Source organism: Muscardinus avellanarius (genome assembly GCF_963383645.1).
Source record: "Muscardinus avellanarius genome assembly, chromosome: 11".
Classification (NCBI taxonomy): Eukaryota; Metazoa; Chordata; class Mammalia; order Rodentia; family Gliridae; genus Muscardinus; species Muscardinus avellanarius.
Genome location: NC_137797.1, coordinates 68,957,712 through 68,977,953, shown reverse-complemented (window position 1 = coordinate 68,977,953; position 20,242 = coordinate 68,957,712). Strand labels below are relative to the sequence as shown.

At 54.2% G+C, this 20,242-nt stretch overlaps 1 protein-coding gene across 1 annotated transcript; it reads left to right on the top strand.

The window, feature by feature from the left end:
• Nucleotides 1–1,739: 1,739 nt before the first annotated feature.
• On the top strand, nucleotides 1,740–20,242 carry NR4A1 (nuclear receptor subfamily 4 group A member 1; the record flags this gene model as incomplete). Its single annotated transcript, XM_080705885.1, has 7 exons — nucleotides 1,740–1,861; nucleotides 14,092–14,969; nucleotides 15,743–15,872; nucleotides 16,087–16,238; nucleotides 17,034–17,236; nucleotides 17,329–17,507; nucleotides 19,986–20,242. Exons 2-7 carry the CDS (start codon nucleotides 14,094–14,096, stop codon nucleotides 20,240–20,242), a joined length of 1,797 nt encoding a protein of 598 aa, XP_080562011.1. The 5' UTR covers nucleotides 1,740–1,861; nucleotides 14,092–14,093.

Sequence of the window (20,242 nt, the reverse complement as noted above, 5' to 3'; positions counted from 1 at the left end):
ACCCTCCAGCCTCCCAAGTACTAGGATTACAAGCATGTACCACTATGCCTAGCTCATTCTTTATTTTGAAACACAGTCTCACTGAGTTGTGGACAGCTTCACTAAGTAGCTGAGGCTGGCCCTGAATCTGCGATCCTCCTGTCTCAGCTTCCCAAGTACTGGGATTACAAGTCTGCGCCAACAAACCTGACCGATTATGAATTTTAGAGATGGTAGTTATAGATTCCTTTTGTGTGTGTGTGTGTGTGATACTGGGGATTAAATCCAGGGGCATTCTACCTCTAAGCTATATCCTTAGGCCTGTTGTTTTGTTGTTGTTATTATTATTGAAACAGGTTCTGGCTAAGTTGCTGATAGCATCCCTGAGTTGCTGAGGTTGGCTTTGAACTTGCAATCCTATCTCAGCCTCTCAAGTACTGGGATTACAGGCGTATGCCAGCATACACAGCTTCAGACTGTCATTTTTATTTGTTTTTGTTTCTTTGTGGTAATGGGGATTGACCCCAGAAACATTCTACCTCCAAGTTGCACCCCCAACCCTATTTTATTTATTTATTTACTTACTTACTTATTTATTTAATTTTTCTGGTACTGGGGATGGAACTCAGGGGCATTTTACTTCTGAGTCACACCCCAGCCCTATTTTTTATTCTTTATCTTTTTTTGTGTGTGTGTGTGTGGGTCTGGGGATGGAACCCAGGGGCATTCAACCTCCGAGCTACACCCCCTGCCCTATTTTTTTATTCTTTATTTTGAAACCAGGTCTCACTGAGTTGCAGAGGGCCTCACTAAGTAGCTGAGGCTGTCTGCGAACCGCGATCCTCCTGTCTCAGTCTCCCGAATGCAGGATTACAAGTGCACGCCACCACACTCAGTTTTATTTTTTTTTCTTTATTTTTGCGGTACTGGAGATGGAACTCATTCTACCTCTGAACCACACCCCAGCCCTATTTTTTTTATTCTTTATTTTGAAACAGGGTCTTACTAAGTTGCAGAGGGCCTCACTAAGTAACTGAGGCTGTTCGCAAACCGCCATCCTCCCGTCTCAGCCTCCTGAATGCTGGGATTACAAGCATGTGCCACCACGCCTGGCTCAGATTGTCATTTTTATAGTTGAGAAACATGGGACAGAAAGAGATTTTCTTCCTTTTTTTTTTTTTTTTTTTTTTTTTTTTTGGTGGTGCTGGGACCCTGAGCCTTGGCCTTGCTCATAACAGGCAAGTGCTTTACCACTGAGCCACATCCCCAGCCCAAGAGATTATGTAGTTTGCCCAGGGCATAAATGATGGAGCCAGGATTTGAACCTAGACAAACTGGGACACAGCATCTGTGCTCCTGTTTGGGGATGGGAGTTCCATCACAGAAGACTCCTGAAATCCCCTTGTTCCAGTTAGAAGACAGGGCTGCCCGAGATAGGGAGAGACAAGGAATATCTTGCCCCATGGGGGCCTCTGAGGCTTCTGGGGCTGAGTTGGAGCCCTTTAGGGAGGGAGGGGTTTTCTCCTTCCTCACTGTAGCTACCTTCTCTCCTCTTACCAGGTGCTCTTGTGCATATCAAGGGCCAGCTTGGGGTGTGAGGCTGAGGGGCTGGGCACTTGCACAGTGGCTCTGAGATGCCTCGGATGACGTCTGCAGGGCAGATTGCCTGGGGCATGGCCCCTAGGCTCTGATGTGCATTCCCCTGAGGCCAAGGGGATGTCCTTGCTGGCCAGTTTCTGTTCACTCCTGTTGGCTCTCCCTCACAGGCCTCCACCATGGTCAGAGGCCAGCCCCTGCCCCTCCATGGTATCCTGGCTCCTGCCAAGTCCTGAAGGTTGAAGAGATGGTGTGTTAGCCAAGGCCTGTCAGTCCATCCCAAGTGGTAAGTGCCTGTTTTTGCCCTAGTGCAAGTGGGGTGGGGGGCAGAGGTGGGTGTGGAGTGGCCTGAAGCGGATGTGGTTTGGTGGCTGGAGGGGAAGCCCTTGCAGAGGTGGCTGGCAGGCAAAGTACTGCTCCGCGTGGGGAAACTTGATTTCTTTAGAGTTTGGAGCAGTGCGGGGGTGGGGACGAGGAAGCCCTGTTTTCTGAGCAGGATGGGCTGGAGGCTTTGCGCCCAGGTGACAGGGACTGGTGAGGCCATGGTGGAAATGGTGGCTGCTCCAGGAAGCTGAGGGGGTGGGGTAGGTTAGCTGGGGTGGGGAATATAGCTTGCCTGTGTTCAAAGTACTGTACCAGGGGAGTACATGAAAGAAAGCCTGGACTATTCCTTCCTCCCCAAGAGGGTGGTGACCACCCCTGTAGAGTCTGTGGTGTGGGGATGTGTCCTCTTCAAATGGGGAGGCAGGGACAGACCCACTACCATTCACCCAACCTCCCCAAGAAGGGAAATCTTAACTTGCGACCACAGCTGGGGAGGTTGTTGGCTTCTAGCCCACCCCGTTCTCTTACAGGTGAGCTAAACCAGTTACAGGGGCAGACATGACCCCCAGGTCCCACAGTGGGGACATGTGGAGCCAAGCCTAGAATTCAGGTCTTCTGGGTTCCTGGCAAGTCCAGAAGCCTGGCTGACAGTGGAGAACACCCTGGTTCGAGGGTATCTCCAGAGAAGACACAGGCTGACCTGTGGGCAAGGCCTTTTCCTGGACACCCAAGACCCTGAGTAGGGGCTGAGGGCACTAGAACTGGTCACCATGCCTGAGGGAGCTGAGTGGAACCTGGCACTCTATGCAGAAGCCCTGGGACTCCCTGTCTCCTTCCCCTGGACAGAGGCCCATTTCTGAGCAACAGCCCCCTAAGGGTTGGGGAAACCCAAATGAGGCAGGAGCTGGTCTAATGTCTTCCTCCAGCCTCCTACCACAGCCCTGTTGCCGCATGCGAAGCTGGTGTTCCAGGGGCAGTCCCAGAGATGTGGCTGGGATGGGGAGGATAGGGCGTCCGCCGTGAGCCTGGGTGAAAGGAGCAGAAGCCTGGGAGCTGGACTGAGTGTGCACCTGGCTTCCTGCTGGCAGCAGGCTGCAGGCCACCAACTTGGGCTGGGGACAGGGAGAGGAATTACTGTAAGTGGAAGGGCAGATGTTCCTGGTCAGCCGGAGACCTGGACTTGGGAAGCACGTGAGTTCAGATGACGGCAGTGGCCAAGTGTCTTCCCTCCGCTTCCCTTCCCAGCCCCAGCCCCAGCCCCAGCCCCAGCCCCAGCCTGGCTTCCCCAGTATCCAGCTTTCCCTCTGGGCACACAGCAGCCCTGGTGGGCAGAATTCCTGTGTTTACCCTGTTGTCTGGGGGATGGTGATGATTGGGTGGAACTCCCATGCCGAATATACTGCCAAGGCCACCCCGAGGGGCTGCCAGCCAGGGCCCCGTGAGTGCTAGAGCTGCTGGTCTTGTGACGTGGGCACCTGTCTGCCAGGCCTGGGCATAGGCCCAGGGTCACGCTCACTCCGGGGCTCCCGTCAGCTGACTATTTTAGGCTCTTGCTGACCTGGGCCAAAGTCAGGCCCCAGCCAAGGGGGCCCCAAGGCAGCTCCCCCCATCCCCAGAGGCCGGCTCTGGTTTCTGCTATATAACAGAGGAGGACCTGCTGGCTTGGAGACAGTTCCACATCCAGAGCCTGCTCAGCCAGTGTGCGGCTTCAGCGGAGGAGGACAGGCTGTGCAGGCAGTCCCATCTCTCCCCGCAGGGCTCCCCGAGGCCGCAGGAAGAGCCCCATCAACCCTGGACTCTTCCTTCCTGGTCCAGATCTCTAAGGGCCAAGCAGACTGTGAGGGGGAAAGCTGGTGAGTGTCAGGAATGGGGACACGGGAGCTCAGCAGCTGGGCTGTTTGCATTTTTTCCATGGTGACTGTCTTTTGGCCTTGAGAAAAGAGGAGGGGGAAACAAGGGTGACCGACTATCTCGGGGAGCAAGAGTGCTGTGTGGCCATGGTGGGATGTCGGGAGGTGGGCTCGGGACCCTCCATGAACCTGTGGAACATGTGGAAGCAGGCAGGTGACACCAGTGTTCTCTCCACTGGTGCCGCCGCTCCTCTCTGCCCACCTGGCCTGGATGAGGCCCTGGTTTGCTCAGCCAGGAGAGGGCCCTGGAGTGAGTTTGGGGCCCATGGGCTGCCTGGGCAGTGGTCTCGGAGGGGTTCTGGGCCCCCCGGGCTGGCTTCCTGCCGAGCCTCAGTCCAGGCCTGCCCTCCTCACCCTGCAGCCTCCCAGCTGCTTCTGGTGCCTGAGACGCTGGGCTGGAGGGAGGCCTGGCAAGTCCCCGCACCAGCTTGCCACAAACACGCTCCTGGGCGGCGGGCCAGGGGCTCTGGCCGGCACCGAGTCGGCAGTGGCTCCTTACGTGGGAGACTCTTGCGCTCTCCTTCTCAGTTCTCAAAAAAATATTTTTTTTTCCCTTTTCTGAACGTGAGTCTCTAAATGAATCCAGAGCCTGCAACTAAAAATACTTTAACAATAGGAAAGTACATCAGTCTTTCCTGCTGGGGCGTGTTATCAGAGGGTTTTATTTTGGAATTTGAAGTTTTGCCCACGGAGGCTCGGGTGGAGATCTCGGGCAGGGGAATTTGGCGGGTGCTAATGGTCTGCAGGGTGTTGGGAGACCCTCCAACAAGGAGAGCTAGCTGTGAACTGAGCACACTGGGAGGGCCCTGAGGTTGTTGTGAGGAGGGTGCAGATGAGGCCCAGGGCGACCTTTCCCACAAGAACTCCATGATCTTGTCTGTGCTCTCCAGTTCTGTCTGGCTGTTCTTCCTCAGGTCTGACCTTATTTCTGCATGCTCTGAGTTAATTTCTTTTTGTCTTTAAGAGAGATGGGGTAGAGAAATTACTTGATTAATTGAAGATAGCCCCTGTGGCCATAGCCTGACCTCTTTAATCAGCTTTCTCCAGAGTATTAATTGAACACTTGCTGCATACAGAGTCTGGAATTTTCCCCATGTTGGGTGGAGCCCAATCTCCACTGGAACCCAGGGACATTTATCTCATTTATCTCAAAGCTACAACCCCAGTCCTTTTTTTTTTTTTTTTTTTTGGTACTGGGGGTTAAATCAGGGGCATTCTACCTCTTGAGTTATACCCCCAGCCCTATTTTTTATTCTTTATTTTCTAATTAGGGTCTCAGTAAGCAGCTGAGGCTGGCTGGAAATCTTTGATTCTCCTGTCTCAGCCTCCCAAGTACTGGGATTACAAGCATGTGCCACCACACTCAGCTCCCCAGTCCTTTTTAAAAAATCTTTTACTTTGAAAAAGGGTCTTGAGCCAGGCGTGGTGGTGAACACTTGCAATCCCAGCATTTGGGAGTCTGAGACAGGAGGATAGTGGTTCATAAACAGCCTCAGCTACTTAGTGAGGCTGTTTGCAACTCAGTGAGACCCTGTTTCAAAATAAAGAATAAAAAATAGGGCTGGAGATATAGCTTGGAGGTAGAATGCCCCTGGGTTGTATCCCCAGTATCGCAAAAAAAAAAAAAAAAAGTGTTGCTAATTAGCTGAGACTGATCTAGAACCTGTGAACCTGTGGCCCTCCAAGTACTAGAATTATAGGCATGTGGCAACCTACTTGGTTGCACAATTTTATTTCCTCTCGCTCAGCTCTGGAGGGGGAGAAGTGGGGCTCTTAGTGAGAAAGAACTGCTGGCTCCCTAGTCTACCTGAGGACCCTGGAGTCTTCTGCCCCTCTACCAGCCCTGAGATTCTGCTGCAGGCCTCTGGTGCCAGGCCCCAGCCAGCACTCCATTTTGATGTTGAACCTCTACCTTCTTTTGAGTTGAATTCTCCTGCCACTTTGATGTTTTCTGTGCTGGGCTGATGGGGTAACAGTCGTGGAGTGGGCGAGGGCTGGCCCTGGTGCAAGATGCGTCTTCCATCTTTCTCTCTTGCTGATAGTGGGAGGAAGGGTAGGCATCCTTGGGGGCCTGTTCTGGGGAACGTATCTGCATGTATGGTCATGGCAGGGCCTAGGTAAGAGCCAGGAGACCAGAGTCAGAGGCCTGGGCCTGACCCCTCACCCTGATTCCCATAGCTGCCCGTGGGAAGCCCCTGGGGCAGCTCTTCCCTGCCCACATAACAAATCCCCCTGCCCACTGCCAGGGCAGGAAGAGGAAGTGGCCAGGTCAGGGCTGGTAGTGGGCCCTGGGGCTGAGGAGGGGAAGCTCCCGGGGCTACTGCTCGGTGAGAGGAAGCAGAGCTCACTCTGCCCACCCCATGGGAAGCGCACAGAGGCCCATGGGTACGGATGCTCCTGGTGAAAGTAGGGTGAGTTCCTGCCCTCTGTTCAACAGGGTTGGGGCCCAGCCCAGGGTGTGGGGAGCAGTGTGAGAAAGGGGCTGTGCAGTTTTATAGATCTATTTTCTCTATTCCCAACTCCATGCCCATCTTCTTGGCTGGGGAACCAGCATAGACATTGGTTGCTCATTTGGGGCCTGCTCTAGGCTACTTATGTTGAAGATGCGAGGGTCCTCCTGCCACCATGGGAGACAGTGCCCTTGTCTTCATGCCCACACTCTGATGGGGGGAGGTGCCTGAGCATATAAGTCCCTGGGACCCAAATATACCATTCCAATAGCACTCATACCTGTTTTTTGTTTTGTTTTGTTTTGCAGTACTGGGGATGGAACCCAGGGGCATTCTACCACCAAGATACACCCCCAGCCCTATTTTTTATTCTTTATTTTGAAACAAGGTCTCCCTAAGTTGCAAAGGACCTCACTAAGTAGCTGAGGCCAGCCACGAACCTCGATCCTCCTATCTTAGCCTCCCAAATGCTGGGATTTCAAGCGTGCACTACCACTCCCAGTCCACTTATTTTTTTTTGTGGTACTAGGTATTAAACCCAGGAGCATTCTACTTCTGAACCATACCCCAGCCCTATTTTTTACTTTTTATTTTGAAACAGGGTCTTACTAATTTGCAGAGGACCTCACTAGGTGCTGAGGCTGGCTGCAAACCTGCAATCCTCCTGTCTCAGCCTCCCAAGTACTGGGATTATAAGCACGTACCTCCATGGCTGGCTCCTGATCTTGTTCTTGAGCCTGAACCTGGGAGTCCACTGAGGGCTTCTGTCTAGTCTAGGACCTGTTTTTGCTCCCCAAGTGTGCACCAGTCATGCCTGTCCCTGGAGTCCCAGTGTAGCCGGACGTCACCCTGCAGAGCCCTATGTCTCCCTCCTGGAAGCCTCTGATCAGCAAGGATGAAGCCTGGGATCCCAAGCCCTTTTCTCCTTTCTCCCCTCTGTGTTAGGTTATGTGCTCTTCTTTAGTGCTTGCGTGGATGGCCGGGCTGTGTTTCCATAGAGGAACTCTGCCTTTTTCTCCTTAGTTATGGGACTTGTTCTAGGAGTGTGGTATGTCCCTGCCTCTGAAGGCATGACCCTGGGCAGATGCAGTTCCTCTGCCCTTGACCTCAAGGCAGCAAGGCTGCAGCCTCCAAGCTTGCTGTAGCTTGGAGAGGTGGGCCTGGGCTGGAGCACAGTTCTGGGGGTTGGGGTGCTGATGATACCAGGAATCTGGACAGCTCCTTACCACACACCAGCTCCCTGGGGCTCATAGTGGATCTTCCCCATAGGATAGTATGTGCTACTTTCTACAGAGGTGAGGCGGTGGGGAAAGGAGGAGGATGCTAGAGATCAAGGTGGGCTCAACCTTTGAGACTGAGCTAGGGCTGGTCTTCCACACAGGTCAAACCATGGTAACACACCTGTTTTGTTTTGTGGTACTGGGAATTGAACCCAAGGGAATTATACCTTTGTGCTACACCTTCAGCTGCTGCCGTCCCTGCCACCTCTTCCTCCTCCTCCTCCTCATCATCATAATCATCATCACTATTATTATTATTATTATTTGGTACTGAAGATTGAACCCAGGGGCATTCTACCTCTGTACCCTCAGCCTTTTTAAATTTGGAAATAAGGCCTCACTAAGTTGCTGAGGTTGGCTGTGAACCTGTGATCCTCCTGTTTCGGTCTCCCAGGTACTGAGATTTCAGGTGTCTACTACCACACCTGGCTACTTGTTGTTTTTAAATTTTCTGAGGAAGAGCCAGCATGGTGGTGCACACTTGTAATCCCAGAGCTTGGGAGGCTGAGACAGGAGGATCGCACAGGTTCGAAGCCAGCCTCAGCTACTTAGTGAGCCTCTCAGCAACTTAGTGAGACCCTGTTTCCAAATAAAATATAAAATAGGTCTGGGAGTATATCCTGGAGGTAGAAAGCCCTGGGCCATCCACGCAAGCACTAAAGAAGAGCACATAACCTAACACAGAGGGGAGAAAAAGGAGACAAGGGCTTGGGATCCCAGTCACACACACACACACACACACACACACACACACACACACACACACTCAGAGGAAGGCTCTGCTAGGGTGGAGGGAGGCACAGGGCTGAATGGGGGGCAAGGCAGGAGCCAAATGTGACGCAGTTGGAGCTGGTTTCGCCAGCACAGACTTGCTTTGTGCTCTGGAGCGAAGGTGTTGCTCCTCTTGGAACCCTTTGGTGGCAATGTGCAAACTGGGAGGACTTGAATTATGTAGTGGTTCCAAATTTCCTTTCTTTTAAGTTGTAGGATCATTTCCCACAAAAGGATCCCACAAAAATTCAAGCAAAATCTTCTGCAGAAGCCCAAGAAAGCCGGGCGTGACGGCCCACACTCTTAATCCCAGCACTTGGGAGGCTGAGACAGGAGGATCTGGGTTGGTGGACAGCCTCAGCTACTTAGTGAGGCCCTTTGCAACTCAGCGAGACACAGTTTCAAAATGAAGAAAAAAAAATAGGGCTGGAGTCTAGCTCAGAGGTAGAATGCTCCTGAGTTCCAATCCTAGTACCTAAAAAAAACAAAAACAAAGACAAAAACCCAAGAGAAACACAAACACGGACTGAGGTGGAGTTGGGATCCTAGTTGGTGCCATCCTGCCCACTCTTGCCCTTCACCCAGGTGGCCTTGAAGGTCTTTGGAAGATGGTTTGGGGAAACCTGGGGCTCTCTGTGGACTCATCCACATTAAGACTGCATGTTGGCTGGGGGAGTTCTGGCAGGTTCTAACCAGATCACTGGAGATCAGTGTCAAATCAAGGGTACTCCATCTGTGGGAGACATTGAGAATTTAAAAAAAGAGAACAGGCCTAGTAAGGGTGGTTTTCTCTTTCTTTGTCCTTTTTCTTGGTGCGGGGTATCAAAGCCATGGCCATGCATGCCAGGCAAGTGCTGTACCACTGACCTACACCCTGGCTCAAGGGTGGATTTCTTGATGTGGACCAGAAAAGAGGTCATTGGTCACATACACTCAGTTGGTCTGCTGCACCAGTGAAGTGGTGTGGGCTGGGCCCAGCACTAAGAATTGGGGACCCAATAGATGTTCCAAAAAAGAATTTCAGGGAAAAAATGTTGCATATCGGGCATCATGAGTAAAGAGAGGTGGTGGGCAAGGGGTACAGAGGTGATAAGCTCTGTCTATAACTATGAAGTTTGAGGTGCTTGTGGGGTTTATGAGTGGACAGAGAGGGGGCTGAGACAGGGTGTGGGGAACTTGTGGGAGCTGGGAGTAGGAATGAGGAGCAGGAAGTGCTCAGGGGCAGAGGGAGGTGCCATAGGGTAACCAGAAGAGCTGAGCCTGGGCTCAGAGGAGACAGATTATTTTGGCATTGACTGTGATGGAAGAAGAGAAATGGAGGAGGTGTCTTCATCTCGTTGATGTTAATCCTTCTTTCTTCCCCCTTATTTTTCCATGAGGGTTCCCCAACTTGGGGCAGGATGGAGGTGGTGGGGTGACGGCTAGACCGTGGAAGGCTCCAGATGGCTGCAGCCTGGTCTGGCCCCTGATACAGCCCTGGCAGGCCCTTCCCTGTTCTGCGGGGCAGGTGGTGACCCTCAGACTCTTCCATCTTGCTGGTGGTGGGGTGGAGGGCAGGTGGTCCCAGATTGCGAGGGGGTGGGTATTGGCGGGGTGCAAGGGCGTGGAACATCTCCTGGAGATGTAGTCCTTGGCCCTGAGTGCCACCCCAGTGTGCCACAACCTGGCTGTGTGACCTGAGCAATTGCCATTGTTTCTCTTGAGCCTGATGGGAAAGACAGGCTGTGGTGTGCATGCTGATAATCCCAGTACTTGGGAGGCTGAGACACAGGATAGCAGGTATGAGGGCAGCTTCAGCAAGTAGTGAGACTCTCATCAAGCTAGTATGACCCTGTTTCAAAATAAAAATAAAATAGGGCTGGGGGTGGAGCTCAGAGGTAGAATGCCTCAGAGCTCAATCTCCAGTCACCAACATACATAACATACACACATACATACATACATACATACATACGTAAGTAAATAGAGAAGAGTTGGCACAAGAGATTTTACAGGCCCCACCCGGTTCTGAAATTCGGTAATTTCCCAACTAAGGTGTGTTCACTGTGTAAGGGGCAGGGGATGGTGGGGGAACTAGTGAAACCAAGTTCGGCGTGGGGATCAGAGCTCCTTGGTTGAGCTTGGGCCTGGCAAACCTCTCCCCTAGGGGAAGGACTCTGCAGGCGAAAGTGCCTAGAGAGAATAAACGGGCGCTCTGACGTTCCCAGGGTAATTGCCTGGGATCCTGCTAGAGAAGATGTTTCCAACACACAAACTGTGTCCAGGGCAGATGGGGGTGCATGTTCCCTAGGGTGTGTCCCGGGGTTGCCTTCGGCCTGCCCTAGCCACCCAGCAGCGGCAGAGGGCGACACCCGGGGCCTCCAGGAAGGGCTGGGAGGGCACCGAGGCGGGACCGACTGCGAAGAGTCAGAAGGACCCGGTGGGGGGGTGAGGCCGGAGGGTGACGAGCTCCAGGTCCGGGGAAGCCCTGCGGTCCTGGCTCTCGAGCGCCCTCTCCTCGGACTCTGGCCCTCAGAGCTGGTTATTTCGGACCTGGGGGCGGGGGGGGTCCGGACCTGGTACCGGGTCCCGCGCGGGGAGTCTAGTGGGTCTAGGAGCTGCTATTTTTAGGCGGCGCAGCGGGCGCGAGGAGACTATTTATAGATCAAACAATCCGCGCTCCTTGCGTCAATGGAACCCCGCGTGCGTCACGCGCGCAGACATTCCAGGCCCCCCCTCCTCGCTCCGCCCCCTCGGGCTCCCCGGCCCCGCGCCTCCCCCTGGCCGCCTCGCGCCGGAACCGCGCCGCCCCCCGCGCCCTTGTATGGCCAAAGCTCGAGGGCCGCGTGCGTCAGTGGCGCCCCCGCCCCTCCCCGTGCGTCACGGAGCGCTTAAGAGGAGGGTCCGGCTCGCCCGGGGAGCCCCAGTGGCGGAGGCTGCGAAAGTTAGCGAGTGCTCGAGAAGGACTGCGGAGCGCACGCGGGACCAGGCTGCGACTCGGACCACTGGTCCTGGGCAAGGGAGCAGGAGCCGGCTGGGTAGGTGTCCCCGCAGAAACGTGCATCTGCTTTTAGGGGTGCTGCATGAGAGAGATGGATATACTCGCAGGCAGAAAGGATGTGGTAGGATTAGTATGCAGGAGGGCTGTTGTGGAGCGCAGCTTTAGTACTGAGAGGTAGCGGCTAGAGAGACCCAGGTATAAGTGGAAACTCCTGGATGTCAGGTTAAGGGTTTGGGTGTGTGTGGGTGGGGTGTCTGCAAGGTGGAAAGCCCAGTGGTTGAAGTTGGCGCTGGGAGTGGGAGTTTGTCTAGCAGGCAGCTGGCCTTAATTCATTCTCCCAGGGTCCCCAAATAGACACACAGTGGCTTGGACCTTGGGTGTGGATGGTGGGGGGGTGTCCTAGTACAGTGGGACTCCAGTCCCCAAATAGACACACAGTGGCTTGGACCTTGGGTGTGGATGGTGGGGGGGTGTCCTAGTACAGTGGGACTCCAGCTAGAATTGGATTTTCAAAAGGGTCTCCTGCCCAGGCTGGCAGCCACTCTTCCCAGGCCTCAATTGTTTTCTTAACATCTCAGAGGCTGTGGCTGGGTTTGGAGGGCTTCCCTACTCGGAACTTTTTGTCTGAACTACATTAGGAGTCCTCTGGATTACTTAAGGAAATCGCTAGGTCGGTGGTTGAACTGTGGAGGGGTACTTATGTGTTGGAATAAGTCTTCTTAGCCAGGGTTTCTGGAAGCACAGGGAGGATTGTTTTTGCAGTGGCTTGGAACGCGCGCGCGTGTGCGTGTGCGTGTGTGTGTGTGTGTGTGCGCGCGTGTGTGTGTGTGTTGTGGGGGGTGGATGTGGAAACCCTTGTCTTTGGGAATCCTACTTGGAAGTTGTTAATGTTGGACTCTTAGTGTGGTGCTACCTAGAAGATACCCCCCCATTCCAGCTTCAATGGCTGATCACCTCTGTGCCCTCCCCCATGATCCCCGTAGGGTAGGGTACAGCTTGAGGCTTGTTCAGCATAGCAGGTGCAAACCACATTGTTGCCAGGACCTGCCTGAAGCCGGATTCTCCCACTCCCTCCTTCAGCCCCGCCTCCTCCCTGTAGGACTGCCCCCCCCCCATGAGGCTAGACGTAGGTCCATATCTTCTGTTGCTGAGTACCTGCATGAAGGGCGGGGCAGGTTGGTGGGGTTGATCCGGATGTGGGCTGTCCAAGTGGAGAAACAGGATTTGAATAAGGCTGGAACGAACACCTAGTCCTGCAAGGCCGCACTTTCTTCCTCCACCCCCAACCCATCCCTGCCAGGCTGTCCTAGTGCAGGACATGTGGCCTCCCTTATCTCCCGCTGATGCCTAATGCTTGTGGACTGTCCACTGGTGGGTGGGCTGAAGTTCAGGGGGCTCTCTGGTTTGGTTGAGTGAGCATCAGGGCAGGGTTGGAGCTGCCTTGTCTGGGGCCTCTCTGGGTGAGAGAAAGGCTGGGACAGAGGACTTCCTGGGCTCTTGTCCAGGAGGTGGTAACAACCTTTGCCCATCACTGTAGCCCTTGATCATGGTATTCTGTGCTCCAGCTTGCCTTCCTATCCTGGCTGGGGAGGCCAGAGTTGTGCAGACCCCAGACAGGGAGGTGTGTGTGTGGGGGGGGGGGGCAGGCAGAGAGACTGTCCTGGAGCCTCCTCTGCATACTTTTTGACCAGTCTGTGAACTTAAGGGTCTCCCCTGAATGATATTGTCTCTGTTCCTTCAGTTGCTTTCAGGATGGGGGTATGTAACCCCCTTTGCCTGAGTTCCTGCATGCTTCAGGGTATAGATACCACTTTAGTGGAAAGCAGGATGTCTTCCACTCACTCACCAACAAGCTCCTTTTTCTGCATAACTACTTGAAATCTTTTGCTGGACTTTGAGAGTACTCTTATAAAAATAACTGAGGGTGGCAGAGAAATTCCTCTTAGGGATTGTTGGTTCTCCTGGACATCCAGGGAGCTGTTCTCTGATCCTCCTGCCCCACCTCTTTTTCTCTTCTATATGGCCTTTAAATGTCTGGAGCCAGGTTACTGGATCCCCTGGGGAGCTAGGGACAGTGAGGAGGCCTGGCTTCCCTTCTTTGCTTCTGGGAGCCTCTCAGGGAGTACAGAAGGGGGTGCCCAGCCCCAGATGGAACACTGGGGTGCACATAGGATCTGCTGCCTTTGCTTGGCATGCTGGGTGGCGGTAGGGGTGGGGCAGGCTTGGATGGCTACATTGCTACCTAGGCCACCTCAGACAGCTGAGCCTGGAAGCCCTGTTCTGCTATCTCCCCAGGAACCATGGGGGGGAGAAGGAGGAGGACTATACAGAGGCTGGGGTGTGCCTGGGAATATTCCTGGGAAGTACACGATTAGAGGCATCTGCTTCAGGGGGCAGGGCTGAGGCTCTGCAGGCTGCCTCTCCCACCCACCCTTTCCCAGCCCCCACTTGCTCACGCCTTCCCTGGTAGGGGAGGGTCAGGGGGCTGGAGGAACACAGCTTTCCCCTGTTCCAGCAGAGAAATGCTGGCTGGATGCCTTCCCTAGGGTTTCCAGACTGACTGGGGTGTGGCTGGCCTTCCGACTAAGCCCACTCAGGCTGGGCCACTGCCCAGGAGAGCCTGAGATAGTGCTTGGGCCAGGGTTGAGATTCCTGAGCTCCGTGGTGGGCCACGGCCCTGTTGCCTCTGTGCCCGCCCTAGGCTTTCCACCTGCCTGCCTGGGGCCTGTTCTCTCAGACCAAGCCGCAGGCTCTCTCACTGACTCCTCCCCTTCCTTCCCTTGGGTCTCCTCCTTCTCTAGAGATGCCCTGTATCCAAGCCCAATATGGGACACCAGCACCAAGCCCAGGACCGCGTGACTACCTGGCCAGCGACCCCTTGACCCCAGAGCTCAGCAAACCCACCATGGACCTGGCCAGCCCTGAGGCGGCTCCCATTGCGCCCACTGCCCTGCCCAGCTTCAGCACCTTCATGGACGGCTACTCGGGAGAGTTTGACACCTTCCTCTACCAGCTGCCCGGGACAGCCCAGCCCTGCTCCTCGGCCTCCTCCTCGGCCTCTTCCACGTCCTCATCCTCGGCCACTTCTCCCGCCTCTGCTTCCTTCAAGTTTGAGGACTTCCAGGTGTACGGCTGCTACCCCGGCACCCTGAGTGGCCCACTAGATGAAACCTTGTCCTCCAGTGGCTCTGACTACTATGGCAGTCCCTGCTCGGCCCCGTCGCCATCCACACCCAGTTTCCAGCCGTCCCAGCTCTCTCCCTGGGATGGCTCATTTGGCCACTTCTCCCCCAGCCAGACTTACGAAGGCCTGCGGGCATGGACAGAGCAGCTGCCCAAGGCTTCTGGGCCCCCGCAGCCACCGGCCTTCTTTTCCTTCAGTGCCCCCACCGGCCCCAGCCCCAGCCTGGCCCCAAACTCCCTGAAGCTGTTCCCCTCGCAGGCTGCCCGCCAGCTGGGGGATGGAGAGAGCTTCTCCATGCCGGCTGCTTTCCCAGGCGTGGCACCGACTTCACCCCACCTGGATGGCCCAGGGATGCTGGATGTGCCTGCCACCTCAGCCAAGGCCCGTAGCGGTGCTCCCGGCGGAAGCGAGGGCCGCTGTGCCGTGTGTGGGGACAGCGCTTCATGCCAGCATTATGGTGTCCGCACCTGTGAGGGCTGCAAGGGCTTCTTCAAGGTATGCTACTCTGGGTATGGCGCTGTGGGAAGTGGGTGTAGACTGGTCTCTCGGCACTTGGGGGTCTGTGGTAGGCTCCCTTGGGCCCTCCTCCCAGCTAGTCTTGTTCCACATGCAGGGGCAGGCCTGTCAGATAGCCACTTTCCCGGGGGACCCATAGTCGCAGGCAGAGAGCTGGAACAGGGAGGAGATGGGCAGAGGGTGTGGGCTGCAGGGCTGCGCAGGAGGAGAAGTCCTGGTAGCCAACCTCTGGTTCTCCTCTGCTACCCCAAGATCCGGCTGGGAAGGGGAGCCCCAGCACTCGTGTTCCTGGCATGGCATGAAAGGATCAAGGCAGAGGGTTTGGTTCTTGAGGGTTGGGGTGGACTTGGGAACAGGCTGCGTGTTTGTCCCAGTGCTGGGTGCCTGCTTAGCTTCCTGGCCCCGCCCCCAGCCCTTGGTCCTCTCTCTGTCCCTAGGAAAGGGCAGGCGACTCAGGTGGGCTAAGAAGGACAGGTGTCTGGATTGCTGGGGAGCCTCTAGTCCCCAGTTTTGGGTGTGGGGGTCTTCTTCCTGAGGCAGAAACGGCCCCCAGTGTCTTCAGGACTTTTCTCTTCCCTCCACCCCTTCATCTCTCTCTCTCCTGCCACCCAAATGTTAGAAAAATAGCTCTGAACAGAGAGCGCTTTTGTCTGCGTCGGCAGCAGGATCTGGAGAGTCCCCTCCCCTGGACTTCCCCCTCCCCACCCACACTCTGACAGCCTGTTCCGTGTCCCCCCCCCGCCCCCCCGCAGCGCACAGTGCAGAAAAGCGCCAAGTACATCTGCCTGGCAAACAAGGACTGCCCTGTGGACAAGAGGCGGCGGAACCGCTGCCAGTTCTGCCGCTTCCAGAAGTGCCTGGCTGTGGGCATGGTGAAGGAAGGTGGGTGTCGGCATGGGGGCCCTCCGTCAGACCTCACACCCACCCCACCTCCTGGCTGCGGGCCTCAGGGGAGGTGGGTTGCCTGCTCAGGTGGGGAAGGCCTCAAGGGGTGCCTTGGGTCTCGGGGCTTAAGCCCTGTGCTTCTTGGCTGTGGTGGGTTGAAGGTCTGTTCCGAGGGCTCCTTCTTTCCTCACCCCTGCCTATTTCTCTGCAGTTGTCCGGACAGACAGCCTGAAGGGGCGGCGGGGCCGGCTACCTTCAAAACCCAAGCAGCCCCCTGACGCCTCCCCTGCCAATCTCCTTACCTCCCTCGTCCGGGCACACCTGGACTCGGGTCCCAGCGCGGCAAAACTGGACTACTCCAAGGTGAGGCCCTGTTCCTGCCTTGCCCCTGCACTGGGGAGGCCGCTACAAATACACGTATTGCATTTGTGCATCCTTAGAAAGAATCCCTCCTCAGGTTCCCCAACCTCTGGGCTCACCAGATAGGAACATGTATCACCTGCAGGAAGGAGGTAGCCACTTAGAAATATGAGTTCCTAGCCAGGTGTGGTGGAGCACGCCTGTATTTGGGAGGCTGAGACAGGAGTGTTACAGATTCCAGGACAGCATCAGCAAGTAGTGAGACTCTCATCAATCTAGTGAGACCCTGTTTCAATATAATGAATAATAGATAGGCATTGTGGTGCATGCTCATTATCCTCCTACTTGGGCAGAGACAGGAGGATTGCAGGTTCATGGTCAACCTTAGCTACTTAGTAAGACCCTATTTCAAAATAAAAAAATAAAAAAGGGCTCAGGGTATAGCTCAGAGGTAGATTGCCCTTGGGTCTAAGCCCCAGCACTATAAAAATAAGTTAAAGAAATAAATTAATTAATAATTAATAATAGGGTTGGGAATAAAGCTTGGAGGTAGAATGACCCTGGGTTCAATCCCCAGTACCCCCACACACAAAAAAAAAAAAAAAAGAAAGAAAAAAAGAAAGAGAAAAGAAAAGAAAAAGCAATCATGGCCCTGGGTTGATAGTAAAAATTGACAAGCAGGTGCGTGGGTCCAACCTGGGGCCACTGTCACTCCCAGGTCTGGCGTCCACGCTTAACATGGCGTATGTGGTGGCTCGTGTGGGCCCTGCCTGCTTTGCTCACCCTCCCACCTTCCAGTTTCAGGAGCTGGTGCTGCCTCACTTTGGGAAGGAAGATGCTGGTGATGTGCAGCAGTTCTATGACCTGCTCTCGGGGTCCCTGGACGTTATCCGTAAGTGGGCTGAGAAGATTCCTGGCTTTGCTGAGCTGTCTCCGGGTGACCAGGACCTGCTCCTGGAGTCGGCCTTCCTGGAGCTCTTCATCCTTCGCTTGGCCTACCGGTGAGCTTCCTGCTGTCCTCCTAGCCACTTCTTTCTTCCTCTGCCCACGGGCCACCCTGAGCCCTGACTTTTGGCCACACCTCTCCCGCCAGGTCTAAGCCAGGTGAGGGGAAGCTCATCTTCTGCTCAGGCCTGGTGCTGCACCGGCTGCAGTGCGCCCGTGGCTTTGGCGACTGGATTGACAGCATCCTGGCCTTCTCGAGATCCCTGCACAGCTTGGCCGTTGATGTCCCGGCCTTCGCCTGCCTCTCTGCTCTCGTCCTCATCACTGGTGAGTGAGTGGCCAGCATGGAGCTGGGCTCAAGGGGGTAGGTTTTGGCGTGATTGGTCCTCAGGAGAATACCATCCCAGGACATTGGGCAGGCTGGCAGCTGGCACTTCTGGGCCCCTGAGTTGCTGTGTGCTCATCTCCCCATCCCCGCAAAGTGGAGACTGCTGGTATTGGAGAGAGGCTCATTTGTTTTTGACTCCAAAGCCCAAGACAGCCTTCGAATGACCCCACACTGCCCAACATAGGGCTACAGGTGCTATACATCTGACAAGACAGCCTTCGAATGACCCCACACTGCCCAACATAGGGCTACAGGTGCTATACATCTGACAGAGGGATTTTTTTTTTTTTTTTTTGGTGGTACTGGGGATTGAACTCAGGATGTTCTACATCTGAACAATTTCATTTTTATATTTTGAAACAGGGTCTAGCTAGGTTACATTGTTGAGGTTGTCCTTGAACCAGGGATCCTCCTGGCTTAGCTTCCCAAGTACTGGGAATACAGGTATGCACTGCCACCATGCCCATCCAGCTTGACATAGGGTTTTAGTTTGTCTTTAAAATAGCCCTATCAGCTGGGCGCGGTGACGCATGCTTGTAATCCCAGTATTTAGGAGGCTGAGACAGGAGGATAGCGCAGGTTCAAAGCCAGCCATGACAACTTAGCGAGGCTCTCTGTAACTTAGACCCTATTTCCGAATAAGAAATAAAATCAGGCTGGGGTTTTAGTTCAGAGGTAGAATGCCTCTGGGTTAAATCCCCAGTGTGACACACACACACACACACACACACACACACACACGCCTGTCAGCTGGGTGTAGTGGTACATGCTTGTGATCTCAATACTTGGGAGGCTGAAATAGGAGGATTGCTGTTTTTTGGCCAGCTTCAGCAACTTGTGAGGCCCTCCACTACTTAATGAGACTCTTTCCAAATATGTAAAAATAAAATAGGGCTGGGGGTGTCACTTAGAGGTAATATGCCACTGGGTTCCATCCCTAATACCACCATCATAGTAATAGTAGTAGTAGTAGTAGTAGTAGTAATAATAATAATAATAATAATAATAATAATAATAATAATAAAAATAGGGTTGGGAGTATAGCTCAGAAGTAGAATACCCTGGGTTCAATCCCCATTACTACAATAAACAAACAGACAAACTCCCTGCTAGTTACACAGCTTACAGAAAAGTGCACACATGATAATTTTTTGTGTGTGTGGGTCTAGGGATGGAACCCAGGGGCATTTGTCTTCCAAGCTACACCCCCTGCCCTATTTTTTATTCTTTATTTTGAAACAGGGTCTCCCTAAGTTGTCAAGGGCCTCACTAAGTAGCTGAGGCTGTCCCGAACCGCGATCCTCTGGTCTCAGCCTCCTGAATGCTGGGATTACAAGCATGCGTCCCCACACCCGGCTACATGATAAATTTTCACAAACCACACTTGTAACTTTTTTTTTTTTTTTTTTTTTTTTTTGCGGGTGTGGAGATGGAACTCAGGGGCATTCTACCTCTGAGTGACACCCCAAGCTGAGTGACACCCCCAGGCTTTCAAGCTACACCCCTGCCCTATTTTTTATTCTTTATTTTGAAACAGGGTCTCACTCAGTTATAGAGGGCTTCACTAAGTAGCTGAGGCTGTCCTTGAACCGTGATCCTCTGGTCTCAGCCTCCTGAATGCTGGGATTACAAGCGTGTGTCACCATGCCCGGTGTAACTTATTTTTTTAAGGGTCTTTTTTTTTTCTTCTTTTGGAACTGGGGATCAAACCCAGAGCACCATACCTGCAAAGCAGGCACTTTGCCACTGAGCTACATCCCACCCCAAACCACACTTGTATAACCAGTACCTCGATTAAGAAACAGAGCAGGGCCAGTACCCCAGAAGTCGTGCCCACACCCCGTCCCATCAGTGCCCCTGCTGGAGGTGGCCCCACACTGACTTGTCAGGATAGACTGGTGTCCCTGCCATGGCTTCAGCACACAGGCAGGCAGGATGGGCTCAAGCGTTAGATGGAGAGGTTCTCAGGTCCCTTCATTTCACAGAGGCTGCAGTGGCCCAGCTGTTCTTTCACTTAAATTTCACAGGAAACCCCACTGTACAGAACAAAATCTGAGGTGCCATGGGCTGAATAGGAGTGGCGAGGTGTGAGGACAGCTCCTCCAGGTGGTGGCCCTGTGGGGGAAAAATAAACCCTGGCCCAGGTAGAAATCTGGGGTTAGGGATTTAGTTCATTTTTTGTGATTTGGGCAAGTCACTCCAGCTCTGTGGGCCTTGGCTTCTGCCTTGGAATATGAGGATAAAGGGCTTCCCTGCCATAGATTTCAGGCAAGGCTTGAAAACGGGCTCCTCTGGGAACAGGCTTTTGCATAGGACCGGAGGAGTGAGAAGAGCCTGGGGCCACAGCCGTGGAGGCCTGGGGGAGGCTTCAGGGTGTCTGGTTACAGCTGGTGGCTAATCATGCACCCTCCCCGCAGACCGGCATGGGCTGCAGGAGCCTCGGCGGGTGGAGGAGCTGCAGAACCGCATTGCCAGCTGCCTGAAGGAGCACGTGGCGGCTGTGGCGGGTGAGCCCCAACCGTCCAGCTGCCTGTCGAGGCTGCTGGGCAAACTGCCTGAGCTGCGGACCTTGTGCACCCAGGGCCTGCAGCGCATCTTCTACCTCAAGCTGGAGGACCTGGTGCCCCCTCCACCCATCGTCGACAAGATCTTTATGGACACGCTGCCCTTCTGA